At 40.9% G+C, this 12,162-nt stretch overlaps 1 protein-coding gene across 1 annotated transcript in view; it reads left to right on the top strand.

Moving 5' to 3' along the window:
• The window catches only part of anks1ab (ankyrin repeat and sterile alpha motif domain containing 1Ab), a 58,760-nt gene that overhangs the window by 8,139 nt on the left and 38,459 nt on the right, over nt 1–12,162 (top strand). The window contains exon 2 of the mRNA XM_080422109.1: nt 10,085–10,157. Within this exon, the coding sequence (XP_080278235.1) occupies nt 10,085–10,157 (73 nt within the window). The remainder of the gene's footprint in view (nt 1–10,084; nt 10,158–12,162) is intronic.

Genomic DNA, 12,162 nt, shown 5'->3' on the forward strand with positions numbered 1-12,162 from the left:
TATACTGTGTGTGTTTGTTTGAGTGTGTGTGTGTGTGTGTGTGTGTGTGTGTGTGTGTGTGTGTGTGTGTGTGTGTGTGTGTGTGTGTGTGTGTGTGTGTGTGTGTGTGTGTGTGTGTGTGTGTGTGTGTGTGTGTGTGTGTGTGTGTGTGTGTGCGTGTGTGCGCGTGTGTGTTGAATGTTCATGCATTTATTTGTGGTCTGCAGTGTTTTACATAACACCAGTCACCGGGGACCTGTGGTGGAAATTCCCACGTGGAACGGATTCATAAGAGATCTAAGAATATTCAATATTATATGTAAATGATAACTTATGCATCATCAGGTTAGCTTAAAGCTCTTCATGACAGGACCTTGTTAAAAATGCACGGTGACAGAAAAACACACGCACCATTATATATAGCCTATTAAACATCAATAAGTAAAATCTGTATCAAATATCTCTTTAATAGCTTACAGTGGCCACATTTACAAAGCCTTATGCCTGATTTATACTTGGTTGTGTGGTGTGCTGCGCCCTGAAATAGCCCATCTACAAGCTCACAATGCATTGAACTGTGATACATTGTGAGCTTGCAGATCAGCAATTTCTGAAACACCCACCATAAGGATAACTCTGGCTTTATTTCTTTGCTTGGGTGATTTCAATTGTAAGAGACGTATGCATGCACGTATGCACTGGTTTATAATTCATATGGAGGGCTATGGCAGAGTGAGCACATCCTACGATCTGGTTTGACAGATGTGTACATGAATACGAGCGGTTAAAAAAAAGAAATTAAAAAGCTTCTATCTACCTGCCACATTTTCCTCTGAAGACCCTCACCAGACGGAACACGAAGTGTACATGCCACATCTGATCCAGACTTCTGCTGGTTGATGCTCATGACCCATACACTCTCCCAGACAGGGACTATGATGAACTTAATCGAGTGAAAACCTCAAGATTGAAGTTTTATTTTTCTTTCTTTTTTTCCTTTCTTACAACGTGGCTCTGGAGGCCAGCTGTCCAGAAGATCTAGTTTGTCCGCGGCTAATCTCACAAAACTGTGGGGCCAGATTGTTTGTGCTCACTGCCAGTATAGGTCAAGGAAGTACCTCCACAACATAATGGTTTAACGTTTTATTGTTTGAAATATAAAACTTTTACTTAAACTAGACCTGTGTCCTTCGGGCACCGGCCTAGTCGGGGACGATGCAAGTCGGGAATGCATTCCCCACCCGGTTACGCAGTACCTGTTGTCAGAGTACTTGCTGTACCTATTGTTAGAATACCCCAGTGCGGTACACCCATTACCAGTTATAAACGGGTACTGGTTGTACTTGTTGTCAGAGTATCGTTGAACCCGTTCTCAGTATACCCAGTGCAGTGCGGTACCCACTAACCGATTCATCAACTAAATATTGAGATACGGGGATCCCTGTTGTTGTCAGAAACTGCTCACATCATGTTGATGATGTACATGGGCATACTTGAATGGAGTTCTATTGTGCATGCCACCATTTATATTGGTCCTTGCTCCTTGGCATAAACGTGACGCACAGCTCCACCAATCCGTGAAGCCGACGGGTAGAGTTGGCCAATCAGGGAAGCCGGTGCCTACCCCCCCCGACAGACAGAAACAGATATGTTTTTATTTCTCAGAAACCATTGATCGGACTGAACTGCCACTCGGCACTGAACACCCTTGGGGGTGAACGGTCTGACGGTGCCCAAGTTATGAGAGTCAGGCAGACACAGACAGACAGAGAATCCGTGAATTTCTAGGACGTTAATGGGTATCAGATTAGGCTGAAACCTTGGCCAAATACGTCATTAGTCATTCGTCAGTTGACTGATGTCATAGACGGGCCAGTGGCCACATGAAGTCAGAGATCCACATGGGAGCCACACCGTTACTAGACCCCGTCTTGTTTTTCTTGCCCTAGCTCGTTTCAGCTGAAATGTTTTTTTTCTTCATGTTTTTCATGTTTTACTGTACCTCCTTCCCCTGTACACTCTGAGAGTTACAGGGTCACGCACGCACGCACACACACACACACACACACAGGGTTAGATTCTCATTTCCTGAAATTGATCTTTCTGGAGATACAAGGCTGTCAGTCACACAGGTTCTGCAGGGAGAGTGAATATACACCTGAATGAGCAGCAAGGCTTACCGTTGACAGTAAGCTGATAACCAGATCCCTTACCATCCTGACAACTGCTCTATACTGTACCTTCTCACACTGTGGCCCGCATTGAAGTTAATAATTCTATACTACACCATTTAGACAATACAGTTTGGAGATGCATTGTTTTCATGAACCATAGACTTAAAGGTGCAATCCATAACCTTTTGTTTGTGAATAAAACATTATTTTAAACAATCTGTATGGTTGGGTATATGTTAAAGGAGAGATCTGGACATTTTAAGTGTTATCTTTGATGTGTCGTTAGTCACCCACCGACGTAGAAAGTGGCGTTGAGTTTTTCCAGCGATTCCCCTGTCGTCATTTTTTCGACCCCCTCCGTTGGCATAATGGGAGCGCGTGTATGAGTGAAATTCGTCTATTATAACCGATGCTTGTTTCTCTCCCTGGCAACACCGAGTTGCCAGGTTCTGGGAGAGAAACAAGCAACCAGCGTTAGCTCGTTCGGCATTAGCGTTAGCTTCTCAGGGACTTTCAGTGCATGTTTGAGTATCATGAGACTCTACAATGAGCAGTAGTAGAGAAAAAAATAACTTTGCATCGGTTATAATAGACGAATTTCACTCATACACGCGCTCCCATTATGCCAACGGAGGGGGTCGAAAAAATGACGACAGGGGAATCGCTGGAAAAACTCAACGCCACTTTCTACGTCGGTGAGTGACTAACGACACATCAAAGATAACACTTAAAATGTCCGGATCTCTCCTTTAATAGAAAATAACTAACAACTGCGGTGGTTGGACGCCTTGGGCAGTTTTGGCAGCTTTAAATAAACTTCTCAACCTTTTTTTTGTTCTTGCAATTTTGCCATAGCAGTCATTTTAGGACGGAAAGCAATCTCCCCCCCAGATGGTGGGTTATGTCATTTTGGAACACTTCATATCCAAGAAACAGTTGTGCAAACAAGAGCACCATTTGCTAGAATTAGGTCACCACAGCCTTGCATAATATAGAATGAATAGTCCATCTGTGTTTATTGACACTGAGGAAGTAATTTTGCTTGCAGATGAATTTGTTAATAAACCCCAGTCAACATTACTCATCCTGCTTTAATTTGACATTCATTATTTTGCACAATTAGCATATAGGCACATGAACAATACTGCACAGATGAATAATTGCATTGCCTAATGCAATTGCTATTGTTTTTAAGAGGGTCAAAAGATCATTAAGGGACAGGGTCTCTCTCTCCAGCTTTGTCTTTAATCTTTCCATTGGATGACATTTTTTCTTTTGCTGGAGAGACAGGGAGAGCCCTGCTATTCAACCAATTCTAATCTGAATATAGACTACTATTGCTTTAACTTTTTTTTTGTTTTAATCAAAAAGCAACACTTACACTACCTTTAATTGTCATTATTGTCCTTTGAAGTAGCAATTACAACACTTTAACTTAACAAAGGCCTTATCAACCTCTGTAACCTATGGTGAAAGATTTCCCAATACATTAAGCAGTTCGAGGGGTTTAACATCACAATGTAAGTACAAAGTGTACAAAGGTAATGCATTAAATAGGTACTTGGCACACTGCATTATGTATTATGGATTTTTGAATATTTTCCTGCAGAGCGTTATAGTGCACTTGATAAACTTGATGTGGGTTAGTAAGTTCACTGTGAAATACAGACTCATAAGTCTTACAAATTAAAGTGTAATTATCAAAGCCTTTATCTTTTACTGTTTGATATTCTGATAGATGGAACAGTGTGGTAAGGCAGCTGGCAGGGAGGGGAACTGCCTGCAGGGGAATTGTTAGATCAGGTATATTAAGCATTTGTGTATGAAGTACACGGATACATCAATATTCTGCAAGAGAGATCACAGCCAGTCAAGGGAGCAACATGCACCCCGTTTATTATGACAAGTACAACATTGCCATCTAATCTAATTGTCATCTTAAACAGGTTTCTTTTCAAGGCACTTCACACTTTATTGAACAGTACAGTGGAGAGATGGGACAGATTGGGGGAAGTGACATTATGTACGTTACACAGTTATGTTATTATGACGTTATGTAATACAGGTCATGAGACAGATTTTAATGGTGCCTGACATCGCAGCAAGGTCTAACTGCCTAACCCTGAGTTATACCAAGATGCCCATGAATTTTCTTAGTTTTCACTATTAAAGTACATGCCACGCTGTCGGGCAGAAACCCATCTCCATATTTTGTTTAGTTTTTTTCATGAATGAATGCCCTATATTATACTTTGTCGTATGACAGTGTCACTTAAAAGTACATAAATATACAAGCTCACACGTGTTGCCATGAGACATGTTCTGCGCTTGCAGATCTATTCTTGAAAATGTTTGAACATTTTTGAAAAATGTCTGAAATAGGGACGCACGGATGGACGCACGCACCCTGTCTGTCTGTCTGTCCGTCCGTCTGTGTGTCCGTCAGTCTGTGTGTCCGTCCGTCTGTCTGCGAGCAGCTAATCTCCGGCACCGTTGGCCCGATTGCAGCGAAACTGTGCACGCACACTCCCTGGGTTCAGATCAGCCTGTTATAACGCCACCAGGAGGCTGAAATTGATGCCTACAAATCTATTTCTAAATATGTTTTATCCATACATCACAAAAATCTGTATACAGTATCTCTATACTCATATGATCAAGACGGATCTGTCCGATTTGTCATATTCCATCCTGATTGGCTAAGATTGGCTCCCAAAGTTTGCAGGATTGGTCTGTTTTGAACAAAATACCTAAAATCATGAACGCAGCATGCAATTTCCGTGAAAGTTTGCACTCACATTCCCACTAGGCCGAGGAAGAAATTCCACCCTTTTCACATTGGCCTGTTATAGCGCCACCAGCAGGTCGATTTTTGCTAAACACATTTTTGGAACAAAATGCCTCAATGAAAGTCCTAGGAAGAAATGGCACCCTTTTCACATTGGCCTATTATAGTGTCACCAGGAGGCCACAATAACCTACCTGACCTGGCGCTGTGACCTGTGCTTCGAGGAGTGCTCACTTTTTCCAGTTTAGATTTTCTTTTCTTGACCACAGATGTTTAGATAGCATGTTGTTTAGAGCGATGCTAGGTTTGATGGTTAGCTGGTATCTCAGGTTCACTGAGGCACATTGTTGTCTATGCACTCTACTCTACGTATGTGACAATTTACCTTGTTGTCTGCTGACTAGGCCTATAGGGTCCATGCTTACTCTGCTTACTCTGATGTTGCACTTGTAAGTCGCTCTGGATAAGAGCGTCTGCTAAATGGCAAATTGGAAATTGTAATTGCAAGGTCACAAGTTCAACATCTTTGCAATCAAAGTGCCTTTGAACAATTAGGCACTCAATCTTATCCTACAGTAGCCTACTTACAAATGTTTTTGTTAGTTTGAACTAAACTGACCTGTTGGTGTTATTGTCATTTATTGTTTATTGTGTGGGTAAAAGAGAGTACATTTTGTAAGGGATGTACAATGATACCAAGCTAACAGGTCAGGAAAAAACATTAGCATTGAGATCAAAGTTTCTTTTTTTTAATAATTCAAATGAAGCAAGTCAGATAAAAGATAGAAATAACATGTTGAACCCCCATTATGTTAAGAAATTAATCACTTAAACCCTCTATACTTAGGGTAAACTAGCACTTAGTTGACCAATCTACATGTTCACAATGCATCGCAATGCATCGCAAAAGTAGATCGGCTATTTTCAGAGAATGTTCCCTACAGAATACGGATGCTAGGGTTCAACTGGTTAAATCTATAAACCATGGTGTCTTTGTGGGTCCCTGCCACCTCAGGAATAACTAACTTGATTTAACTTACTTACACTGATTGACATAGTGCTGAGCACCATGACAGGAGATATAGGCTTTGCTGGATAACATGATTAATAAATATCCCTTTGCAATGCAGTTCTGTCACTTAGAGATGGGCCCACTTGATGAAATGGTACACTCCACTCAGATCACTTCATAACTGCGCCATCAATTCCATCGCCATGTGATTACATTTTCATCTTCGATTGCTTCCATCTTGCCCCTTCTCACTATTCACTGGGAGTGGGAAATAACCCACTGTATTGTCTGTCAAGCATTATTTCCACTGGGAGATGTCTCACAACCGGTAACTTGACATTTCCCATTCATGCCATGCTAATGACGTCCAGGCGATTGAAGGTTTTGTTTTATTACATGTGTAGCGAAATGTACATAAGCTATTGGTTCTGTCTAGGCCTACTGTATATCGCTCCATCCATGTTATTGAAAGGGCATGTGTGAATATTGGCATTAAAAAACAATCATTCTGGTTGAGGTATCAAGTCTAGTCTCAAAATCTGAGGAAAAATACTTTAGACCTGCTTCATGTTTATTTTCAACTGGCTTAGAAATATTAGTCTATACAGTACCTTCATATCATCTACACTCAACCCGTTCTCACTCCTGTGAGAATGTGTTGCTACAGCCCCCCTTCACTTTTATGGATTTAATGAGTAGTGAAAACCAGGTTGATAACAAGATTAGGCCTATAGGTTATAATGTAGGCTACTTGTATAGGTCTATAAGTGCAGGTCAGGTGTATAGACATGTACGCTGATATTGGGATACATTTGGGCCTATATTTTAAAAAGCCAGAACACAAGTTAGCTTTTGTGTTAGTGAAATATACATCAACCTTGTCACAACCTGGCCCGTGGGCCATGACAAATTGAGGAGGACACAGTGGTAGTGCTAAAAGTAACAGTGGTTTATTAACAAAAGGAACTTAAATAATGCTTTACAAAAGGAATGAGGTGTGTAGTTCAGTAATCAGTAGTGTCAGCAATGTATGGATGTGTGTTCAATGTAGTGTGGGGTGTTGTAAAGAGTGTGAACTTAGTCATAAGGCAAACAAACAGAAGGGTGCTGTCATCTGGGAGGGACACCTAGAATGGCTGGCAGCCACTATTTTATAGAGCTCCAGGGAGCACTGGCCAGGTGCTCCCAATGCACCTAATTAGGAACCCCAAGTTGGCCGAGCCTATAGGATATCTGTGGGAGAGATACACACAGGGGAGTACACCATACAACCACACACAGGCCCTGCAAGCCAGGCCAAGGGGCCGTGACAACCTAAAGATGATTGCCTCCTTTTAAAGTTGCGAAATATGTTCACCGTCAACACCCCGATCCCAAAGCATCTGGCGAGCGTAATTTAACGGATTAGAGCATGTGCGCACGCTGCCGACGCACTTCAGCGCTTTAATTGTGAAGAGGCTGAAAAGAAGCAGCATTTGGGGTGTGACTGTGAGGTGTACGAAAGGTGCACTTATACTCAGAGATGTAATGCTGTCCTGGGTAAAGTGTGTGATATAGAATGTAACTGGGTTAATTCAAAGTGGAATATGTGAGGTCTGTATCGCTAGAGGCATATGCCATGCGTCCCACGTGCCTGACTTCCAAATGAATCAAGGCTTTTCCACAGTGTTGATGCCACTAGCAAAGTGCATAGGGCTTTTTCAAACACTAAATATTACATCAAATAACCCTGGCGATGTCTCTGGTGTTGCTACTGAAAGCCGATTCAGTTTTTCATGCTTTTACAGTCAGATGATATGCAGATTTCATCACTGATTTAGAATAGGATGCTGTAACTTTTCTAAATTTAGCTCCCTCCCTCTGATTTGGAAAGTATGTGCTTAGAATTTAAATCTGTGAGAAATCTAAGTCTGCTACCTACCTTGCATTTGATTATGGACCCAAATTATTTTAACCATACTGTATAAATGGTGCATTTGGAAAGTATACTGTACATGTTTATTTGAAGTGCAAATAAACAGAATAATTAATACAGAGAATATATAGTGTGAGTTGTACATTTTCCTTTTGTCTGCCTGGATTTGCATAATATGTGTGGACAGTGGTCATATTGCCATATGCTGTCAGTTAATATAGGCTACAGGTTGTCAAAATGTCTCCCTAAAGCATCTGACCATGCAGTATAGCATGTCCTCTGGAACTGGGCAGATACATGTAGATGGATATAGTTAACTGATTTGCCACATTTGGGATGTCTCCATTAATAACATTTTGAACTCAAAAAAGGTCTGTGCAGTCAAACTCAGATCTTGTATTTGACCCTGACTTGGTGATGATGGTCAATGCTAAGATGCTAACATCTTAGCATTTTACAAACCACACAATCTACTTGAGACATTTCCTTTTCATCATCCTAATGTTATTTTTTCTTTCTTCCTTAAAAAGGTAATTAGCTCTATTTTTCAAATGAAATCTTTTGATCAGATTCTTCCAGTGCCAAAAGCATTTAGACCGTAATTATTTCATCAAAATGCCAAAAATGTCTGGATGTTAATGAGAAGGGGAAGTGTGTTTTGGCTCTCCTGGAGAGACAGATCGCACACTTCTGGCTCCAGGCCTTCAAATAGTTCGTTTTGTTCTGTAATCTACAGTGTGCAGCTTTGTGCTAGGTAACCATGCAGTCAGCTGACTGTTTCTTTATCCTGTTTACTCTGCATAGTCTTTGAAAAGGCAATCAAATACATAGGAGCAAGCCTAGCATGCTGAGTGCTGTTCTATTGAATCTCGTATTGGAAGTTTCAGACTTGATTTGAACTCTAAGTTCCTTGGAGCAAAGTGTTTCAAGAGTTTTCAAAAGCTGCAAGATTGTAATTCACCTTATCACCCCGTTGTGTTTTCCCTGAGCTGTGGGGTGGTCATTGAACTGCGGATCACGTTGGACTGTTGGTTGTACTTCATCACTGTAAAGCAGTCCTCCTCCTGCCCTACAGCATGTCATACTACAGTTTCAACACCTATTTGCCCGTAGCTGAGAGGGAATTCATAAGAATCGTGCATTGGTGACAAGTTTTTGATTTTTGACATGATGTTAGGTATGGGCATAAGGTTTTCAAAAACCATCGGATGCAAGTTGGGATCGCCCCCTAGTGCTCTGTTTCCAATGAATCCAATATTAGATGGATATTAGATATGGTTGAAACCCCAAATAATTGATGGAAGAGATTTTTCAATGGATTCTGTTACTATTGGGTATGCTAAATAACATACAAAAAAATTAGGAAAATCGAACTTCTGGAAAGGCATCGTTTTCAAGATGGCACATATTCCCTCCCAGCTTTTAGGCATTTTAAGCTCCGGGCATTTTAAGCTGCCGCCATCTTGAAAATTATGTCTTTACAGGAGTTTGATTGTCCAAATTTTTTAGGAATGTTATTTAGCATACCCAATAGTAACAGAATCCATTGAAAATACCTTCAATAAATTATTTGGGGTTTCAACCATATACTAACCTATCTAATATTGGAATCATTGGAAACAGACGACTAGGGGGCGATCCCAACTTGCTTCCGATGGTTTTTGAAAACCTTATGCATCCATACCTAACAGCATGCCAAAAATAAAAAACTTGTCACCAAGTGCACAATTGTTATGATTTTTTACATATTCCCTCCCCGCTTATAAGCATGTTAAGCTCCCGCCAGCCATCGTGGACGCCAACTTGAAAAGTATGTCCAATAGTAACAGAATCCATTGAAAAATCTCTTCCATCAATTATTTCGGGTTTCAACCATACCTATCTAATATTGGATTCATTGGAAACAGACCACTAGGGGGCGATCCCAACTTGCATCCGATGGTTTTTGAAAACCTTATGCCCATACCTAACAGTACACCATGCCAAAAATCTAAAACTTGTCACCAAGTGCATGATCTTGATGATTTCGGCCGAATTCCCTCTAAGCTACCAGGGGTCTACCAGCCACTATAGTGTTCAGATTCTCAGGATGACAGCTTTCTTGCTCTGGGATATCGGGGAGATGGGGGAAAAGTGGAATGTTGCATTATTTGCATGATGGTTGAACTTGATCATCAACATTTATCCTGATGTTTCATGCTTGTCTTCTTTGACAGATTGAGAAAATCATGAATCTGATTGGAGCTGGCATTGAGACATCCAACAGTCACCAAGTGACACCAAGTACAGGTAGGCCTAATAGTTTACCATCTAAGCTCTATACTGTTTTATTGATGTGTGCATGTATATTGTAATTCATGAGGTGAAGCACAAATCGTTTTTTTGAGCTCTTAATTAATCCATTACATTACAGTCATAACATCTGGCAAGAGTAATTTATCCTGACTGTTCCAAATAAAGAGGAAGTATTTTCAAGATTTGGAATCAAAAGGGACTAAGGATATTTGGGGAATTTATAGATAATAAAGGAATTGTACGATTTGAGTCACTACAAAGAGATTATGATTTACCACACTCTCATTTAAAAAAGAAAAATGTTATTTGCCACTCAGAAGCTATATCGAGAACAGCATTATACAGGAGAAAACTATTACAGATTTTCATCCCATGACACAGTTCCTGGTTAAATATTATAAGCGTGTGAGTGTCAAGCACCAAATCTCAGCATTATATAACATCTTGGAAATGCAGAGCAAACCAGAAGAATTGAGAGAAAAAATAAGATGGCGAGAAAAACCTGAATAATTTCAAAAATCAGTAACACCAATGTTGGAGAGACTGTGGCAAAAACCATGCTAACTACAGCCCTATCTTCTGGTTTTGTCGTTTCTTAAAAAGGTACTGGAATAATATCGGTACAGAAATGACAGGTTCTGAAAATGTATGTAAACATCAGGTGGGGGACCTAATATAAGTTATGATGATAGCACCTCAGCTTAACTGAAAGTACAGTATGGGCCACTATTGGATAAATATAAACTAGGAAGAGTCAACCAAATAGGGGGAGCACTTTTATTTTAACTTTAGTAGTATTTTCAGGTATTTGACCATTCATTGATTTATTTAATGATCTGTTACTGTTCTAGCTGGACTATGCTCATGAACTCACAATTAGTTACATCACATGCACCCTTATTTATTTATTTTATTCCTATAACTTATTTATCCCCAAGAACATTATGTAAATGTGTTAATCGAACTGGTTTTGTGCTGGGATAGATGATGGAGGTCAGAAACCGAACATGTAGAAAAAGAGCTGCAAAGAATATGAACTTGAACATGGGTTCGTTTTTGTGCTTCTGTATTGGCTTTTTTTGCTGTTTATTTTTTCCACAAAGAATTCTCTTTGGTTGTTTGACCAAACTCTCATTATGATTAAACCCCCCCCCCCCCCCCAGCCACCCAGCAACCCACTGAACACACACGCACGCACGCACACACACACACACACACACACACACACACACACACACACACACACACACACGCACACGCACAAGCACACGCACGCACACACACACACACACACACACACACACACACACACACACACACACACACTCACACACACACACACACACTCACACTCACACTCACACTCACACTCACACTCACACTCACACTCACACTCACACACACACACACACACACACACACACACACACACACATTCCCTGTTGTAATAGAGCTTGAACTGATGCTCTGCTTCATCGGATGTCCTTCGGGCTGCACAGAGGGAGAAGCCAGCTGGCATTGTGCTCATTTTGTTTAGATTACACCGCTAGTTTGATCCACTGTAAAGGCTACCTCCACTGCTCACATTAGACACCCTGCCATAAGGTGATTTCATCACACAGTATTGTGTAACAGACCTTTGCTAGGCTGCGTCCGCCATGCATGGACCGCACTGCATTTTAAAAATCTCATCTACATAGATAACATCTTTCATTTGTTATGTATGGTCCATGCACTTAAGATGTGCTGAGCAGAGCGAGGTGGAGCTCCACTCAAGGTGAAAGATAGCCCAGTACGAGGGAAATGTCTTGACCGCGCACAATATGCAAAGTCAGAGCCTTAAAAAGAGATAAAATACCCACATGCTGGAATAAGATTTAGCCTAAACATGAAGCGTAGGATGAAAAGCCGCCTCCAATAGCAGAGTTCTGACCTAGTGAGTCGACCCCTTACAGAGTAGGTCAGTTAAATAATGAGTGCACAAAAAGTTTTGCATCAG

The sequence above is a fragment of the Gymnoscopelus braueri genome, assembly GCF_963280865.1.
Source record: "Gymnoscopelus braueri genome assembly, chromosome: 3".
NCBI lineage: Eukaryota > Metazoa > Chordata > Actinopteri > Myctophiformes > Myctophidae > Gymnoscopelus > Gymnoscopelus braueri.